The 21504-nt window shown below is 37.3% G+C and overlaps 1 protein-coding gene across 1 annotated transcript; it reads left to right on the top strand.

Annotated features, from left to right (window-relative positions):
* Positions 1 to 14309: 14309 nt before the first annotated feature.
* Positions 14310 to 21252, top strand: LOC118774473 (GTPase IMAP family member 9-like). The gene is made up of 4 exons (XM_036523816.1): positions 14310 to 14505; positions 20191 to 20712; positions 20920 to 21134; positions 21241 to 21252. Exons 1-4 carry the CDS (start codon positions 14310 to 14312, stop codon positions 21250 to 21252), a joined length of 945 nt encoding a protein of 314 aa, XP_036379709.1.
* The last annotated feature ends 252 nt before the right edge of the window (positions 21253 to 21504 follow it).

The raw sequence follows: 21504 nt of genomic DNA, 5'->3' as shown, positions 1-21504 counted from the left end.
ATCACAATTGTAACATCTTAAAGCTTACTTCTTGATGTCTGCACAGAATTGTATACTGATGGTTGTTTAATTTTCTTGTACCTCACTTGTAAGTCGCTTTGGATAAAAGCATCTGCCAAATGAATAAATGTAAAATGTAATTGTAAATTAGGTAGCAACAATACTTTCCTTGTTCATGACTGAAATTCTTTCACAATATTTTTTTCAAATAAGCTCATTAGTATTCTACATATTAATCATGTCTGTGTTAATATTCCCGTTAGTAAACATCTTTCTTGGTAGAATTGCAGCCACTGATATCACAGTTGCATTTGGGATTTTTCAAACCAGTAACAGTATTGTACCAGGTTCCAAGTCATCCTTATATGCTGTAATTCTATTTTTAATGTAATCGATTACATTCTTAATATCAAGAAACTCATTCTTCTGTATGATGATGCCATTCTTACAAGTGGTAACTGTAAATATTGACATCAAGACTGACATTTTAACATGCTATGCAATCTGTGCAATGCATGTGATGCACCTTTAATATAATCTAATTAAATGTTGAATTTTAGTGTTATAAATCTCTTTTTACAGGTCACAACTACAGCATGAAACAGTTGAATACTTGACATGAAGAAAGAATTGAAAGCATGCTGATATTGTCAACTGAATGCAGATGTCTTCATCAGCTATTGTGCTGATTGTTTTGCTGTGAAAGTGTCCCACAATGTCCTACAGATTTGACTAATTTCTGTCACTGAAGTAGTCTGTAGTCTTTAAGAGAAATAGTCTGCCACCCTTTCCAAACCAAACGTAGAGGTAGTGAAATTTACTGAAATGAAACTGACTATATAGATGGTTTTAAAGGAATCTGTTTACTTATAAAGAAGAAGTGATGTATGCGAGTTCCTTTTTCATCTGATTACCACTAAGATGCCATTCTGCTGTGTGACAACACATGTGATCCAACTAGTCTGGTGAGGTTAGGTGATGCTTCAGAGGCATCACACCGAAGACTGAGGTGCACACTTCCTCATAGTCCATGACATTTTCCAGTTGACAGAGAATATGAACTTCACAGAGTTGGATACATAGAGCTTTGTTGTTCAGGTCCTGTTGACACTATGTTTTACAATGGTTAAGCAAAAGAAATCCTCATGTGTTGACCATCTATGGCAAGTTGTTTTAACAGTTATATGTCCTGAACAAGTAGTTGTATTTCAGTTACAAGGGGAAATGTAATTCCTGATGGCAGAAATACACCATTTTTATGGGTTCAGATGGCAATTCCATTTAAATGTGAAAATTATACATCCACATATTACAACTGAATGATTACATGCTTCAATTTTTCGCTTGTGTTGTCTTGTACCTCACTTGTAAGTCGCTTTGGATAAAAGCATCTGCCAAATGAATAAATGTAAAATGTAATTGTAAATTAGGTAGCAACAATACTTTCCTTGTTCATGACTGAAATTCTTTCACAATATTTTTTTCAAATAAGCTCATTAGTATTCTACATATTAATCATGTCTGTGTTAATATTCCCGTTAGTAAACATCTTTCTTGGTAGAATTGCAGCCACTGATATCACAGTTGCATTTGGGATTTTTCAAACCAGTAACAGTATTGTACCAGGTTCCAAGTCATCCTTATATGCTGTAATTCTATTTTTAATGTAATCGATTACATTCTTAATATCAAGAAACTCATTCTTCTGTATGATGATGCCATTCTTACAAGTGGTAACTGTAAATATTGACATCAAGACTGACATTTTAACATGCTATGCAATCTGTGCAATGCATGTGATGCACCTTTAATATAATCTAATTAAATGTTGAATTTTAGTGTTATAAATCTCTTTTTACAGGTCACAACTACAGCATGAAACAGTTGAATACTTGACATGAAGAAAGAATTGAAAGCATGCTGATATTGTCAACTGAATGCAGATGTCTTCATCAGCTATTGTGCTGATTGTTTTGCTGTGAAAGTGTCCCACAATGTCCTACAGATTTGACTAATTTCTGTCACTGAAGTAGTCTGTAGTCTTTAAGAGAAATAGTCTGCCACCCTTTCCAAACCAAACGTAGAGGTAGTGAAATTTACTGAAATGAAACTGACTATATAGATGGTTTTAAAGGAATCTGTTTACTTATAAAGAAGAAGTGATGTATGCGAGTTCCTTTTTCATCTGATTACCACTAAGATGCCATTCTGCTGTGTGACAACACATGTGATCCAACTAGTCTGGTGAGGTTAGGTTATGCTTCAGAGGCATCACACCGAAGACTGAGGTGCACACTTCCTCATAGTCCATGACATTTTCCAGTTGACAGAGAATATGAACTTCACAGAGTTGGATACATAGAGCTTTGTTGTTCAGGTCCTGTTGACACTATGTTTTACAATGGTTAAGCAAAAGAAATCCTCATGTGTTGACCATCTATGGCAAGTTGTTTTAACAGTTATATGTCCTGAACAAGTAGTTGTATTTCAGTTACAAGGGGAAATGTAATTCCTGATGGCAGAAATACACCATTTTTATGGGTTCAGATGGCAATTCCATTTAAATGTGAAAATTATACATCCACATATTACAACTGAATGATTACATGCTTCAATTTTTCGCTTGTGTTGTCTTGTACCTCACTTGTAAGTCGCTTTGGATAAAAGCATCTGCCAAATGAATAAATGTAAAATGTAATTGTAAATTAGGTAGCAACAATACTTTCCTTGTTCATGACTGAAATTCTTTCACAATATTTTTTTCAAATAAGCTCATTAGTATTCTACATATTAATCATGTCTGTGTTAATATTCCCGTTAGTAAACATCTTTCTTGGTAGAATTGCAGCCACTGATATCACAGTTGCATTTGGGATTTTTCAAACCAGTAACAGTATTGTACCAGGTTCCAAGTCATCCTTATATGCTGTAATTCTATTTTTAATGTAATCGATTACATTCTTAATATCAAGAAACTCATTCTTCTGTATGATGATGCCATTCTTACAAGTGGTAACTGTAAATATTGACATCAAGACTGACATTTTAACATGCTATGCAATCTGTGCAATGCATGTGATGCACCTTTAATATAATCTAATTAAATGTTGAATTTTAGTGTTATAAATCTCTTTTTACAGGTCACAACTACAGCATGAAACAGTTGAATACTTGACATGAAGAAAGAATTGAAAGCATGCTGATATTGTCAACTGAATGCAGATGTCTTCATCAGCTATTGTGCTGATTGTTTTGCTGTGAAAGTGTCCCACAATGTCCTACAGATTTGACTAATTTCTGTCACTGAAGTAGTCTGTAGTCTTTAAGAGAAATAGTCTGCCACCCTTTCCAAACCAAACGTAGAGGTAGTGAAATTTACTGAAATGAAACTGACTATATAGATGGTTTTAAAGGAATCTGTTTACTTATAAAGAAGAAGTGATGTATGCGAGTTCCTTTTTCATCTGATTACCACTAAGATGCCATTCTGCTGTGTGACAACACATGTGATCAAACTAGTCTGGTGAGGTTAGGTTATGCTTCAGAGGCATCACACCGAAGACTGAGGTGCACACTTCCTCATAGTCCATGACATTTTCCAGTTGACAGAGAATATGAACTTCACAGAGTTGGATACATAGAGCTTTGTTGTTCAGGTCCTGTTGACACTATGTTTTACAATGGTTAAGCAAAAGAAATCCTCATGTGTTGACCATCTATGGCAAGTTGTTTTAACAGTTATATGTCCTGAACAAGTAGTTGTATTTCAGTTACAAGGGGAAATGTAATTCCTGATGGCAGAAATACACCATTTTTATGGGTTCAGATGGCAATTCCATTTAAATGTGAAAATTATACATCCACATATTACAACTGAATGATTACATGCTTCAATTTTTCGCTTGTGTTGTCTTGTACCTCACTTGTAAGTCGCTTTGGATAAAAGCATCTGCCAAATGAATAAATGTAAAATGTAATTGTAAATTAGGTAGCAACAATACTTTCCTTGTTCATGACTGAAATTCTTTCGCAATATTTTTTTCAAATAAGCTCATTAGTATTCTACATATTAATCATGTCTGTGTTAATATTCCCGTTAGTAAACATCTTTCTTGGTAGAATTGCAGCCACTGATATCACAGTTGCATTTGGGATTTTTCAAACCAGTAACAGTATTGTACCAGGTTCCAAGTCATCCTTATATGCTGTAATTCTATTTTTAATGTAATCGATTACATTCTTAATATCAAGAAACTCATTCTTCTGTATGATGATGCCATTCTTACAAGTGGTAACTGTAAATATTGACATCAAGACTGACATTTTAACATGCTATGCAATCTGTGCAATGCATGTGATGCACCTTTAATATAATCTAATTAAATGTTGAATTTTAGTGTTATAAATCTCTTTTTACAGGTCACAACTACAGCATGAAACAGTTGAATACTTGACATGAAGAAAGAATTGAAAGCATGCTGATATTGTCAACTGAATGCAGATGTCTTCATCAGCTATTGTGCTGATTGTTTTGCTGTGAAAGTGTCCCACAATGTCCTACAGATTTGACTAATTTCTGTCACTGAAGTAGTCTGTAGTCTTTAAGAGAAATAGTCTGCCACCCTTTCCAAACCAAACGTAGAGGTAGTGAAATTTACTGAAATGAAACTGACTATATAGATGGTTTTAAAGGAATCTGTTTACTTATAAAGAAGAAGTGATGTATGCGAGTTCCTTTTTCATCTGATTACCACTAAGATGCCATTCTGCTGTGTGACAACACATGTGATCCAACTAGTCTGGTGAGGTTAGGTTATGCTTCAGAGGCATCACACCGAAGACTGAGGTGCACACTTCCTCATAGTCCATGACATTTTCCAGTTGACAGAGAATATGAACTTCACAGAGTTGGATACATAGAGCTTTGTTGTTCAGGTCCTGTTGACACTATGTTTTACAATGGTTAAGCAAAAGAAATCCTCATGTGTTGACCATCTATGGCAAGTTGTTTTAACAGTTATATGTCCTGAACAAGTAGTTGTATTTCAGTTACAAGGGGAAATGTAATTCCTGATGGCAGAAATACACCATTTTTATGGGTTCAGATGGCAATTCCATTTAAATGTGAAAATTATACATCCACATATTACAACTGAATGATTACATGCTTCAATTTTTCGCTTGTGTTGTCTTGTACCTCACTTGTAAGTCGCTTTGGATAAAAGCATCTGCCAAATGAATAAATGTAAAATGTAATTGTAAATTAGGTAGCAACAATACTTTCCTTGTTCATGACTGAAATTCTTTCACAATATTTTTTTCAAATAAGCTCATTAGTATTCTACATATTAATCATGTCTGTGTTAATATTCCCGTTAGTAAACATCTTTCTTGGTAGAATTGCAGCCACTGATATCACAGTTGCATTTGGGATTTTTCAAACCAGTAACAGTATTGTACCAGGTTCCAAGTCATCCTTATATGCTGTAATTCTATTTTTAATGTAATCGATTACATTCTTAATATCAAGAAACTCATTCTTCTGTATGATGATGCCATTCTTACAAGTGGTAACTGTAAATATTGACATCAAGACTGACATTTTAACATGCTATGCAATCTGTGCAATGCATGTGATGCACCTTTAATATAATCTAATTAAATGTTGAATTTTAGTGTTATAAATCTCTTTTTACAGGTCACAACTACAGCATGAAACAGTTGAATACTTGACATGAAGAAAGAATTGAAAGCATGCTGATATTGTCAACTGAATGCAGATGTCTTCATCAGCTATTGTGCTGATTGTTTTGCTGTGAAAGTGTCCCACAATGTCCTACAGATTTGACTAATTTCTGTCACTGAAGTAGTCTGTAGTCTTTAAGAGAAATAGTCTGCCACCCTTTCCAAACCAAACGTAGAGGTAGTGAAATTTACTGAAATGAAACTGACTATATAGATGGTTTTAAAGGAATCTGTTTACTTATAAAGAAGAAGTGATGTATGCGAGTTCCTTTTTCATCTGATTACCACTAAGATGCCATTCTGCTGTGTGACAACACATGTGATCCAACTAGTCTGGTGAGGTTAGGTTATGCTTCAGAGGCATCACACCGAAGACTGAGGTGCACACTTCCTCATAGTCCATGACATTTTCCAGTTGACAGAGAATATGAACTTCACAGAGTTGGATACATAGAGCTTTGTTGTTCAGGTCCTGTTGACACTATGTTTTACAATGGTTAAGCAAAAGAAATCCTCATGTGTTGACCATCTATGGCAAGTTGTTTTAACAGTTATATGTCCTGAACAAGTAGTTGTATTTCAGTTACAAGGGGAAATGTAATTCCTGATGGCAGAAATACACCATTTTTATGGGTTCAGATGGCAATTCCATTTAAATGTGAAAATTATACATCCACATATTACAACTGAATGATTACATGCTTCAATTTTTCGCTTGTGTTGTCTTGTACCTCACTTGTAAGTCGCTTTGGATAAAAGCATCTGCCAAATGAATAAATGTAAAATGTAATTGTAAATTAGGTAGCAACAATACTTTCCTTGTTCATGACTGAAATTCTTTCACAATATTTTTTTCAAATAAGCTCATTAGTATTCTACATATTAATCATGTCTGTGTTAATATTCCCGTTAGTAAACATCTTTCTTGGTAGAATTGCAGCCACTGATATCACAGTTGCATTTGGGATTTTTCAAACCAGTAACAGTATTGTACCAGGTTCCAAGTCATCCTTATATGCTGTAATTCTATTTTTAATGTAATCGATTACATTCTTAATATCAAGAAACTCATTCTTCTGTATGATGATGCCATTCTTACAAGTGGTAACTGTAAATATTGACATCAAGACTGACATTTTAACATGCTATGCAATCTGTGCAATGCATGTGATGCACCTTTAATATAATCTAATTAAATGTTGAATTTTAGTGTTATAAATCTCTTTTTACAGGTCACAACTACAGCATGAAACAGTTGAATACTTGACATGAAGAAAGAATTGAAAGCATGCTGATATTGTCAACTGAATGCAGATGTCTTCATCAGCTATTGTGCTGATTGTTTTGCTGTGAAAGTGTCCCACAATGTCCTACAGATTTGACTAATTTCTGTCACTGAAGTAGTCTGTAGTCTTTAAGAGAAATAGTCTGCCACCCTTTCCAAACCAAACGTAGAGGTAGTGAAATTTACTGAAATGAAACTGACTATATAGATGGTTTTAAAGGAATCTGTTTACTTATAAAGAAGAAGTGATGTATGCGAGTTCCTTTTTCATCTGATTACCACTAAGATGCCATTCTGCTGTGTGACAACACATGTGATCCAACTAGTCTGGTGAGGTTAGGTTATGCTTCAGAGGCATCACACCGAAGACTGAGGTGCACACTTCCTCATAGTCCATGACATTTTCCAGTTGACAGAGAATATGAACTTCACAGAGTTGGATACATAGAGCTTTGTTGTTCAGGTCCTGTTGACACTATGTTTTACAATGGTTAAGCAAAAGAAATCTTCATGTGTTGACCATCTATGGCAAGTTGTTTTAACAGTTATATGTCCTGAACAAGTAGTTGTATTTCAGTTACAAGGGGAAATGTAATTCCTGATGGCAGAAATACACCATTTTTATGGGTTCAGATGGCAATTCCATTTAAATGTGAAAATTATACATCCACATATTACAACTGAATGATTACATGCTTCAATTTTTCGCTTGTGTTGTCTTGTACCTCACTTGTAAGTCGCTTTGGATAAAAGCATCTGCCAAATGAATAAATGTAAAATGTAATTGTAAATTAGGTAGCAACAATACTTTCCTTGTTCATGACTGAAATTCTTTCGCAATATTTTTTTCAAATAAGCTCATTAGTATTCTACATATTAATCATGTCTGTGTTAATATTCCCGTTAGTAAACATCTTTCTTGGTAGAATTGCAGCCACTGATATCACAGTTGCATTTGGGATTTTTCAAACCAGTAACAGTATTGTACCAGGTTCCAAGTCATCCTTATATGCTGTAATTCTATTTTTAATGTAATCGATTACATTCTTAATATCAAGAAACTCATTCTTCTGTATGATGATGCCATTCTTACAAGTGGTAACTGTAAATATTGACATCAAGACTGACATTTTAACATGCTATGCAATCTGTGCAATGCATGTGATGCACCTTTAATATAATCTAATTAAATGTTGAATTTTAGTGTTATAAATCTCTTTTTACAGGTCACAACTACAGCATGAAACAGTTGAATACTTGACATGAAGAAAGAATTGAAAGCATGCTGATATTGTCAACTGAATGCAGATGTCTTCATCAGCTATTGTGCTGATTGTTTTGCTGTGAAAGTGTCCCACAATGTCCTACAGATTTGACTAATTTCTGTCACTGAAGTAGTCTGTAGTCTTTAAGAGAAATAGTCTGCCACCCTTTCCAAACCAAACGTAGAGGTAGTGAAATTTACTGAAATGAAACTGACTATATAGATGGTTTTAAAGGAATCTGTTTACTTATAAAGAAGAAGTGATGTATGCGAGTTCCTTTTTCATCTGATTACCACTAAGATGCCATTCTGCTGTGTGACAACACATGTGATCCAACTAGTCTGGTGAGGTTAGGTTATGCTTCAGAGGCATCACACCGAAGACTGAGGTGCACACTTCCTCATAGTCCATGACATTTTCCAGTTGACAGAGAATATGAACTTCACAGAGTTGGATACATAGAGCTTTGTTGTTCAGGTCCTGTTGACACTATGTTTTACAATGGTTAAGCAAAAGAAATCCTCATGTGTTGACCATCTATGGCAAGTTGTTTTAACAGTTATATGTCCTGAACAAGTAGTTGTATTTCAGTTACAAGGGGAAATGTAATTCCTGATGGCAGAAATACACCATTTTTATGGGTTCAGATGGCAATTCCATTTAAATGTGAAAATTATACATCCACATATTACAACTGAATGATTACATGCTTCAATTTTTCGCTTGTGTTGTCTTGTACCTCACTTGTAAGTCGCTTTGGATAAAAGCATCTGCCAAATGAATAAATGTAAAATGTAATTGTAAATTAGGTAGCAACAATACTTTCCTTGTTCATGACTGAAATTCTTTCACAATATTTTTTTCAAATAAGCTCATTAGTATTCTACATATTAATCATGTCTGTGTTAATATTCCCGTTAGTAAACATCTTTCTTGGTAGAATTGCGGCCACTGATATCACAGTTGCATTTGGGATTTTTCAAACCAGTAACAGTATTGTACCAGGTTCCAAGTCATCCTTATATGCTGTAATTCTATTTTTAATGTAATCGATTACATTCTTAATATCAAGAAACTCATTCTTCTGTATGATGATGCCATTCTTACAAGTGGTAACTGTAAATATTGACATCAAGACTGACATTTTAACATGCTATGCAATCTGTGCAATGCATGTGATGCACCTTTAATATAATCTAATTAAATGTTGAATTTTAGTGTTATAAATCTCTTTTTACAGGTCACAACTACAGCATGAAACAGTTGAATACTTGACATGAAGAAAGAATTGAAAGCATGCTGATATTGTCAACTGAATGCAGATGTCTTCATCAGCTATTGTGCTGATTGTTTTGCTGTGAAAGTGTCCCACAATGTCCTACAGATTTGACTAATTTCTGTCACTGAAGTAGTCTGTAGTCTTTAAGAGAAATAGTCTGCCACCCTTTCCAAACCAAACGTAGAGGTAGTGAAATTTACTGAAATGAAACTGACTATATAGATGGTTTTAAAGGAATCTGTTTACTTATAAAGAAGAAGTGATGTATGCGAGTTCCTTTTTCATCTGATTACCACTAAGATGCCATTCTGCTGTGTGACAACACATGTGATCCAACTAGTCTGGTGAGGTTAGGTTATGCTTCAGAGGCATCACACCGAAGACTGAGGTGCACACTTCCTCATAGTCCATGACATTTTCCAGTTGACAGAGAATATGAACTTCACAGAGTTGGATACATAGAGCTTTGTTGTTCAGGTCCTGTTGACACTATGTTTTACAATGGTTAAGCAAAAGAAATCCTCATGTGTTGACCATCTATGGCAAGTTGTTTTAACAGTTATATGTCCTGAACAAGTAGTTGTATTTCAGTTACAAGGGGAAATGTAATTCCTGATGGCAGAAATACACCATTTTTATGGGTTCAGATGGCAATTCCATTTTTCTTGTTCCATCCGTTTTCAATAATTTATAATGATGATATTCAGAAGAGCTGGTCTTAATGCAAGTAAATAACTTGATAACAAAGAGGTCCTTCAAAATATGCAGATATTGTTGCCAGTAGTGTACATGAAATGAAGGACACTGGTGAATTGGATTGTTTTCAAAACAGAAATATAGGGTGTCAGCATAATACAAGAAGTCCTCAGGAGGAAGTCCTCACGTGGCAAAATGATGACATACAAAGGACATTAACCAGTGTGACCAATAATAAGGAAGTTGGCATGATATAAGAGATACAGCAGAAGGAAAGTGTTTTTGACTCGAGTGAAGCCAGTTGCTACCTGAGAGAGACAGAGTCTTAGCCAGCACAGTAGGTGAGTCCTTTTCACTTTCTTCTGAAAAACAACATCTCTCCTTTTGGGGGTCACTAAACCTACCAAACAGTGTAAAAAAAGTACTTGCATTTAGCTGCACGAGTGAAGGTTAAGAACATATTTTTTTATACTGTATTATTTTCTTAATCTGCTTTTGTCTGTTGTCAGCACTGTGGTGACCTTATTATACGCCCTTATGTAAGTCACCTTCGAAAAGATCATCTGTCATATAAATTCACGTAAATGTGAATGTGATTGAATTTAAGATTTTGCATGCCTGCTCAAAGCAGTTTTTTCTTGGATGAGGTATGACCAGAGGTGTAAAGAGTACTAAATTATTTTACTCAAGTAAAAGTACTGTTGCTATGGTGAAATTGTACTAAAGTAAAAGTAAAATTACTTGTGTAAAAATCCACTCAAATAAAAGTAAAAAGTAACTTATTTAAGATTTACTTTGAGTAAAAGTTACTTACTTACTTAGTTACTTTTTTTTAAACTGTGTGGTTGGTGAGGTTCAGATAGATTGTCTTCTAGGACCTTTCCCAGGTAATGCAGACAGGGCAAGAGCATATATATAACGTTATTTTTTAATTTCAGATCACCTTTATAAAATAAAGTGCATTAACAAATTAAATTAAAACATAAAACATTGCATAAATATTTTTAAATGGAATAAAAAATAAACATGATATAAAATAAAGTATACTAACAAATTAAAATCAATTGCCTCTTCCAAGGACGTTAATTCTTGTCATTGGATTTAAAACATGTGTGGCGACAGACTTAATGAGACCAATCATTGAAGTTTCTAAAAGCCTGAGCGGGTCTCCTTGCTCAGCTTCAAAAGCCCTCACAGCTGCTTGGACTTCTGATAGAACCGACCTTAAAAATGTTAGGTATAGTACATTCTGAGGGTCACTGTACACTACATAAAGTGTCTCCGCCATGTAGCAATGCTCAGAAGACTTTGTAAGGCCAAAGTGCAGCTTCACCTCATCCCACTGGTTCAGGATGCGGTCAACTGCGGGCTCAATGGACAGCCACCGTGTTGCACACACCTGAGTGATTTGTAGGGGCTTTTCGCCAATGTTTATTGTCTCATAGACTGCCCTGTAAGCATCCCTCCATGAAGAAGACACAGAAAACCAATTATATGTCTCCCTCACAAGGTACTCCACACTTCTTGGTATGGTGTCATGTGATACATGGCTGACAGCTAGCTGGAGAGAATGGCACACACATCTAGTGAGCACAAGACTGGACAGGCCATACTCATCTCGAAGGACTTTGTAAACACCATTATTTATGTCAGTCATTACAGAGACATTGTCTGTCCCAATGCCAGTCAAATGTTCCTTTTTTAAACCACATTTGACCAGAAAATCCATTAATGCAGTCGCAATAGCCCTAGCACCACCACTCGTTAATGCTCAACCAAACCAAGATATGTGTGGAGTTGACCTGATTTTTATTCTCACTTAAGTCACTAAATGCTGCTTTGCAGGCTTCCCCCAAATGATCTATGATTAGCAACGAGCAGGGGCACCTGAAGGATTTCTTAGGATACGCACAGAAAACTGACCACGCACGTGAACGTGCACGTGCACGTACGCACGCACACACACACACATCGAGAGAGAGAAACGCCACTGACTGATTAATGAATAATGAAATCTGGCCTACCTATCTGAAGTTTACCCTCCTTCTCCCGGTCGCATCGAATTGTTCGCGCACTTCTTCACTGTCTATTTTCATTTCAGGATGAATGCTCGTAAGGGCAAGTCCAGTGAGTCTGCCCTCTGTCATCGTCGTAGCGGTGACAACAGACCAGACATTGATCACATAGCCTAATTGAAGAGCGTTTAGCCGGAGGAGAATATATGAAGTGGACTTGCACATGATCTGTGAAAATCAATAAACACTCAGAGGTGGTCACCATGTCATGCCTGGTACTTAATAAAGTCGGTGTATCACAGTTTGTTGTTTGTTTTATAGCTACTTTCCTCAGTGCAGGTGACTAGCAAGCTAACTTTAGCTTGCAAGCTAGCATGCCAAATGATACACCTAGTTAGCAAGCTAATTTCTGCTTCGATAGAAATTGAAAAAAAGCACAATAAATGCCAAATGTTAATAAATGCTCAGGCTATTACGATCATACAAAATGGTATATACTTTAACAATTGTGTCACCTTTTACATGTTATATTTAGCGTAAAAGCCTGGCACAGTAATGTGCCGATCTCCATCAGAGACATATGTAGGCGTAGACATTTCTTGGCGTAGGGGATCGCGTCATTTCCTGGCGCGTGGTTCATGGAGACTATTTTTAAACTCTGTAACGGAGACAATTTAAATTGTAGCGAAGTAAAATACCTCAACATAAACATACTTAAGTAAAAGTAAAATTAGTTTTAAAAAAGTACACAAAAAAATCAACTTTGTTACAGTAACGAGAGTAATTGTAATTCGTTACTTCCATCCCTGGGTATAACTCACTATATTTATATTAATTCTTTGGAATAAAGTGTTGAATAGATAACCATATATTGCAGTGGTAAAGGAGCTGGTTGTATTAATAGAAATCTGCAGGTGTACTGAGTGTGCTGTACCCATAGGTAAGGTGTTTAAATTAAATGGCTTTTTAAAATATCCTACGGAATAGGTGCACAATATGTGAAATATGAACTGTGGTAATTGCTGTGTACATGGACTGTAAAATCTTCTTATGTATAGTGCTTTCAGTAGACCAGCCACAAGAATTGCTCTGTTTAATGTGTGTATTATTAAATTTAGGTTTATTGTGATCAGGTTTCACTATGTGCTGGTGCTGGAACTGGTGTTCTATGGGATGTTTTACCACACATTTTCAAATTTTACAGTAATAAGAAAGATTTGCTTTCTCTCTCTGTCTCTCAATATATATTCTATTAGTTTCATGTTAATGGCAACAATAATTGTGACCCGACGCGAGTAAACCCTCCACATTTACATTTACATTTATTTATTTAGCAGACGCTTTTATCCAAAGCGACTTACAAAAGTGCATACAGTAAGTATAGCGACAGTATGGGGACAGGATGTGTACCGTTCCACATGAGACAGTTCTCAGCTGAGAGCAAGGCCTGTTTGAGGACACATCAGATTTGTACAGCTACAGCGTATAGGGCAACTAATACGATACACCTTCAAACAGCAAACTTCAACAACTTGAAAACAACAACGTGAAAAACGAGATAGTGGTGGATTCAAATTTCTTAAGTGCTTATCTATCATCACCCTTCTTTTTGAAACTGAAAGTGATCTGTAAATATGAAAAAAAAACCAATAAATATCAAGGCAAGTTGGTCCTCCGAGAACTGACAGGGGAGAAAACGTCGTCGATTTCCTATTATGTTTCATTATTAAAACAAGCGCTGGCATATCTTATGCTTCCGTCTTTTAATACAGTCGTGCAGTTCAAGATCACCCACTCACATTCGCTGTGGTGTCAATTTGCAACACAAAGCCATTTTGATAAAAATGTAACTTAAACAATACTGGATTTATGACTGAAACCAGAAGGAATGGCCTTGAGTGCTTTCTTTTTCTTTGGTGTGAGTTTTGATACTTTCTTCTTCTGTGGTGGGAGTTTCGATACTTTCTTCTTTTGTGGTGTCGTAACATAATGCTGAGCATTCATTGGTTCTTGAGGGGGTTCAGATGCACCTTGTCCTGTCTGACTCGGAAGGTGAGGACAGCAATGACGAAGAAAGCATTCCGGACTTGGACAAAAGTATGGTTTGTGAAAGTGATCACGAAGCGGATTTCGAAGAACCATCAGAGGATGTACCGTTCGCTGTTGTGACTGACGAAGCTGAAGATGCCATCAAGTTCGTTGACTTCATTGACTCTGAGTGTGACCAAAAAATGGAGGCAATCCTCAATTTCACCTGCGGTTGCGGTCGAAGGCGAAAAGAAAACTCAAAACTCGGATACGAATCCTGTTCAAAGAAACTCTTACGAACGCATATACGAACTACGCAGTATGATCAGCGCATTGTCACAGTTGGAAAAGGCCGTGTTCATCATCGGACAACTTTTCAGTAACGAGAGAAGGAGTGACATGACGAACGACAACAAACGAATTGCCACCAAGAGAAAGCATCAGTGGACTCAGTATACTATTGTACTGTATGGATGTACTGTACTTTTTATTTTGTGTCATGTATGTTGTGAAATTGTTTTAGCATTTCAATAAAAGTTTCTTATTCACAAATTCAGAGTATCTAGCTCTTCTTTCATGTGCCTAGAGAAACACTGTGGCTGAAACAATTGCTAAACTCCTCCCAGGTAGTCCTCCAACTATTCAAATGCAAACTAACACCCACAATGAACAATGGCAAGGATTTTCCAACCATCAGCAGCCATTAGTCCTCCAGCCTTTCATAGTCAATTGCATACTGGGATAGTTTGTCTGTCACAGCTGAGTAGGTGAGAATGACAGCAGAAGAGAAAAGGGCTGATTTCTCAGAAGTGTGGTTTGCAAAGTCATGATATTCTATTGAGCATTACGGCCAAAATATTTGGTCAATCTTGGCAAGTGATGCTTCATTTTGTAGGTCTGAATCTGTACTTTATTATCTTGTGATAAAACAAAAATGGCAATTTTGCGAATGTGCCCCTAAATCATGCGTGCGGTCACAATTACTGTTTGGATTCTGCTATGAAAGATGTTTTAAAATCAACACCTCGATATGTGAGTTTTTAAAGCAACCTGAGACATCAAACAGGTTTTTGTAGATGTCAAATAATTTATGAATTGCAGGCTCATCACTCACAGAGACTGCAAAGTTGTATAATTTGGAAAGGGGAATGGTGGAGAAAATCACAATGGTATATGTAAAACAAGAAAAAAAATGCCTCTAATGACTTAGTTGCTAAAAATCACAAAACAATGGCCTCTGAAATGACCACACATCTGAATCTCTCACCAAAAACTGTAGGTTGTGAACTTCACAAAACTGATATTTTTGGCAGGGCTGCTATTCTGAACCTGCCTGTAACCAAGACCACTGCGCAACGAAGCACAGCCTGGTATAATGAGCACAAAACCTTGACTTCTGAGTGGAGGAAGAAAGCAATATGGCGTGATGAGTCATCTTTTTGTCTTTCTCCTACATATAGACAGGTTTATATTAGCAGAAAGCCAAAGGAAGCCTTCAACCCACATTGCCCATTCCCACCTATTAAACATGGTGGTGTTATGGTATGGGCAGTCATCTCATTGGGTCCAATTATTACTCTGCATGCTAGAATTATGGCCAAGGAATGAGTAACCAGGTGCACCCTATGATGCAAGCATTGTTTCTTGAAGATGTTCCCATATTCCAAGACAGTAAATTTCCCATACACTTGATAAATCGATTCAAGAGTGGTTTCATGAATACTAGGAAATCCTTCCATGCCCTCTTCAATCACCATATCTAAACATTGAATATTTATGGAAGCTCTGGAATGTAGAGTGTGGGATAGATTTCCATCTCCTTCATCTCAAAGAATTCAAGGCTCTCCTTTTTGGAAGAATGGTCTAATATCCCACTAGAAACACTAAAAAATATGCATAACAGCAGTCCCAGAAGGACAGAGGCTGTCCTGATGGCACAGGCTGGTCCAGCTCCTAATTGGTTAAGAAATATCCTTATGTTGTTTGGTATTTCCATTTTTTTGCCTTTATATTATTTATATAGTCCCAACAAACCCCATCAAATTCACTCAACCCTTTGTGAATTTTATTAAAATATTTTGGAATCAGAGATACAATTTTATAGACAGTATAAAACATTTGGGTGCACTTGATACTTTAAATTAAGTGAGGGATACATTACCTAAATTGTAAAGGAAAATCACCAGGCCAGAATGGTACTCCTGTAGACCTTAACTTTGTGTTTTTACATCATTTAGCTCCTTTTGTTTCAGACATGAATTCAATTTTCAGTTGACAAGGGGTTGTTCTAGAAAAAGAAAAATACAGCTTTAATTTTCCTTTAATTCAAAAAGGGAAAAACCTGCTTACTATTTATCAGCCTTTCCATCAGATGGATGCAGATGTTGAAATATACTGTAAGTACTATCACACTGTTTTGTGAAACTGGCATTGTTAATGACTGATTGGGTTTGGCTGCTGATGACTAGCAATGACTTCTTCACAGTCTTTGCTTCATTTGCCATTTTGCTTCATATATTGACAGCTCCTATGCAGTACTCTCATTAGAAAGCAAAATGCAGCAAAATGGCATTTGATAAGTAGGAATGGGAATATCTCTGGCAAATTCTCAAAGGGATGGGATATTATTCATACATTTTATAAAACTAGTTGTATCAATTTTAGTGACAAGCAATGATGGGTCAGCTCAGATTTCTATACACCACTTATCATTTCCTATAAGTTTCCCAAGGCTGACTGTTGTCTCCCCTTCAGTTTGTCATTTAATGCTTCCTGCATATGGAGGTTGAAAGCTGTCTTATTTAAAAATAAATGGATGAATGCATGTATGTATTTGTGTTTCTACATTTTTAATGTATTTCTGGCTTCTGGGGCACCAGCGTAGCATAGTGGTTAAGGAGCAGGACTCATAACCGAAAGGTTGCCAGTTTGATTCCCCGCTGGGGCACTGTTGCTGTGCCCTTTGGCAAGGTACTTAACCCACAATTGCCTCAGTAAATATCTAGCTCTATAAATGGATAACATTGTAAAAAACTGTGACCAATGTAAGTCGCTCTGGATAAGAGTGTCTGCTAAACGCCAATAATGTAAGTAATGTAATGGTTTCGATATGATACATTACATTACAAGCATTTAGCAGACACTTATCCAGAGTGACTTCCATCACAAGAAGTGTATCCATTCAATTTAAATGAGCAACAGTGTCAGACCAGGCTCACAACACTCCCAGATCAGTGAATTTGAGCATGACACCATTCAAGCCCTACCCCAAGTTAACTTGTGCACTCTGACAAAAGGCAAGTATACTATGATACAACAGTCCCTAGAACACAAATTCATCATACATCATAATACTACACATAAAATTAACATCAAGTGCAACAAGTAGCAGGTGTTGGGGGTGGGGATAGAAGTGGAACTGAGATGCAGTCTGAAGAGGTGGGTCTTCAGACTGCATCAGAAGAAGGCCAGTGATTCTGCTGTCCTAACCCCCATGGGGAGTTCATTTCACCACTGAGGGACCAGGACAGACAGGGATTGTGTCTGAGAAGAGTGACCCCATTGGGTTGCTACAGTCAGTTACAATATTTTCTATAGGTCTATAAGACAAGCAGAGCATAAACAGGTATTCAAAAATAATCCTCCTTCTCATCACAACAGTGAAAAACCTGGAAGTGGGTAATTAATGTAAAATGTAAATCAACAAACATTTGACTGACATTTGATCAACAAGAAATTAGCATCTCAGGTTGTTTGTTGAGTTTCTTAGTGGTGAAAATTTATTGTAGCTTTCAGAGTGTTGTGTTATATTGTGACATTTGGAATAAATGGCTATTCCTGTCATCTGGGCTTCCAACCCCTGGGAAAAGTCAGGACATGTTGGCTAACTAAGTGGCTACATGCAAGCATCGATCCTTGAGCACATCCAGTACTTGGCTGGCTAAAGTGCTGCTGCATGGTGTTAGCAGTAACTGCAGAAGATTTTACTGAACTGAGAGGCATGGACAAAAGTCACAAAAATATCATGCTGCAACATCCTGTATTATTTGTGAGAGAGGGTTCGGAACAATCATAGAGACCACAAGGCGTAGAGTCAATCATCATATTGGTTTCTCAGATCTGCTACGCCTGCCCATGTGCACTCCACCAATGGTGTGTTACAATTACATTAAAATGGCTTTCTATATTAACATATTGTGCACAATCATACAGAAATAAATGTAGAATAGAAATACAGAAATAAATAAATATAGAAATACATAAATGAATAAATGTGGAAATAAATTAACAACTTTTTTATTTAGACAGGCAAGAGAAATATACAAAATTTATTGCATAAATAAACAATTCATTACATAAATTATTACATAAAAAAACACCATAACAGTACAAATGTGATTCAAATGTTGCATTTTTTACTGTTTTATATTGAGTGAGTGTGTTAGTTGTGTGTGTATGCAAATGTGTGTATAGTATGGCTGCATTTTCTCAAGATTGGAATCTAAACCTTGGCTCTTTCACTTGCAGGTACAATCACTTGCTTCACACTTTCAAGAAAGCTTCATTAAAGCCACAAGATGGGTAAGCCATTAATGGAGAAGCCCAACAGAAAATTCCATACAAGTCTCCTTTTCTCTTATACTTACAACACATTGCAGTAAAGTGTGGGTTAACTGGGATGCCACTTGCAAAGTTGGTGGTGTGTAATTAAATTCGTAGAGCGTTACATTACATTACATATACATAACAGAAAGTCTTATCCAGAGCAACTTCCAGCATAACAGAAAATAAGGGTATCCATTCAATTTGAATGAACAACAGTGCCAGACCAGACTCACAACACTCCCAGACCAGTGAGTATGAGCATAACACTATTCGAGCCCTATATCCTATACAATACTCTCATCAGAAAGCAAAATGCAGCAACATGGCATTTGATAAATTGGAATGGGAATATCTCTGGCAAATTCTGAGTCTGTGTCAGAAGAAGACCAGTGATTCTGCTGTCCTTACCCCCGTGGGGAGTTCATTCCACCACTGAGGCACCAGGACAGACAGGGATTGTGTCTGAGAAGAGTGACCCTGCCGGGTCGGGACAGTCAGTTGCCCTATAGATGCAGAACGCAGCGATCTTGAGGGAACATAGGGATTGAAGACAGGTCGTAGGTATGAGGGGGCTGTCCCATTCACTGTCCTGTATGCCAGCGCCAAGGTTTTGAACTTGATGGAAGCGATAACAGGAAGCCAGTGATATGAGGAGCTAACTTGACTATGTTTAAGGAGATTGTAGACAAGTTGTGCAGCTGCATTTTGGATTAGTTGTAGAGGTTTGATTGCACACACAAGAAGGCAAGCAAAGAGGGAGTTGCAGTAGTCCAGGTGTGACCGGACTAGGGCCTGAACTAGGAGCTGCGTTGAATACGTAGTGAGATAGGGGAGGATCTTTCAGATGTTGTACTGTGGGAGGAGATGCCGGAGCCAAGAGATTGCATGTAAAGGGAGAAGAGGAGGGGCCGAGTAAAGAGCCTTGAGGGACATCCTTAGACATGCTGTGTGGTCTGGACAACCCACCATTCCAGAACACCCTGAAGGAGCATCCAGAGAGATGGATCCAGCTGTTTGCTTGCCTTGTATCAAGGTTTCAGAGACTGCTTCTCGTGATAACCAGCAGGCGTCCCCGTGATTGTGAGAGTGTGAGGCTGGGTACCAGTGCATGGGTGTTGTGCTTAATATGGTTATCTAAGAATAGAATAGAATATCTAAGAACTGAAGAGCACTGTACAGTGTGTCAGGTGGTAGAGAAGCAAGGTGCTTGTAGCAACCATATTCTGTGCATCGGATCAATGAACACATTAATCATGTCCTTCTCTACTAAAGGGTCAACTGAGCTGAAGATTGTGCTTCTTGGGAAAACCGGTGCCGGAAAGAGCAGCGCAGGAAACACAATTCTGGAACAAAAGTTACCGAAAGACAGTTACAAAAAGTTTGAGCAATCAAGCTCTGCTACATCCCTAACACTAGATTGTACATGTTTTGAAGGGGAAGCTAATGGGGAAAAAATTAAAATCATTGACACACCTGGGATCTTTGACACTGACAGGTCTGAGAAAGATCTGAAATATGCATTAGTATCATGTTTAACTGAGTGTGCCCCAGGACCTCATGCCTTCATCATAGTGCTGAAAGTAGATCGACACACCAAAGAGGAGGAAGATGCCTTGAAAAAGATACAGAAGTGGTTTGGGAAGGAAGCCCTCAAGCATGCAATTGTCCTTTTCACCCATGGTGACAAGCTTGATGATGACAGGACCATTGAAACTCATATACAAGCAAATGATCACTTGAGAGATTTTGTTAAAAGCTGTGGAAATCGAGCTCATGTCATTGACTGTAAGTACTGGGGCAATCCAATGGTTGCACATTTACTGGTAAAAATGGAAGACCTGATGAGACAGAGCACATTGGTTAACCCAGAAGCAAGATCGCAGGTGGACGCAATCATAGAGGTACTAGAATTAGCGAGGCAAATTCCATCAACATCAAGACTGGAATCAACAGCTGCCACAGAACAAGATGAAGGAGCAGAAAGGGAAAGAAGCAGCAACAGGAACAGTAATCCTACATACAGGAGCAACAGATTTCAGGTTTCAGAGCTGTTTTCAACTATAGATAAGATAAGGAAAGATAATGGGGGTAAGTTCTACACAAATAAATCCCTTGAGACACTGGCAGAAGCCATAAAGGCAGAGGTGCAGAACATAATGAAGGAAACAGGAGTGGAAGTGGAAACACCAGAGATCAGAAAACGAGCACGAGAGAGGGTGAGAAACAAGACTCTGAAATTAGTGGCAGGAGTTTCAACTGGAGCATTATTAGGAGCATTGCTTGGAGTCGCAGTTGGTGTATCTTTACCATTTACTCTCATAGCTGGACTTCTAACAGCAGGAGTCACCAGAGTTGCTATGGGAGTTACAGATAAAGGAGGGAAAACACCTACAGAAAAAATAACTACTTCAGCAGCTATAATGACAGGAGGGGCTGCGACAGCTGGAACAGCAGCTGTTACAAGTACAGCAGTAGTGATAGCAGAGGCAGTTGGCACAGCAACAGTGGCGGTTGAGACAGGGGCAGCTGGGGCAGCAGTAGGGGCAGGATTAGCTGAGGCAGGGGCATTGGGAGCAGAGGTAGGGG

Source organism: Megalops cyprinoides, chromosome 3 (assembly GCF_013368585.1).
Source record: "Megalops cyprinoides isolate fMegCyp1 chromosome 3, fMegCyp1.pri, whole genome shotgun sequence".
Lineage (NCBI taxonomy): Eukaryota > Metazoa > Chordata > Actinopteri > Elopiformes > Megalopidae > Megalops > Megalops cyprinoides.
This window is presented reverse-complemented; position numbering and strand designations above follow the sequence as displayed.

Coding starts and splice junctions, on each gene's coding strand:
- LOC118774473 (XM_036523816.1), top strand. CDS start 14,310: ATGCACCTTGTCCTGTCTGACTCGGAAGGTGAGGACAGCAATGACGAA. Junction 14,506..20,190: donor TGACTTCATTGACTCTGAGT/GTGACCAAAAAA, acceptor TCTCTACTAAAG/GGTCAACTGAGCTGAAGATT. Junction 20,713..20,919: donor TGTCATTGACTGTAAGTACT/GGGGCAATCCAA, acceptor GAAGCAGCAACA/GGAACAGTAATCCTACATAC.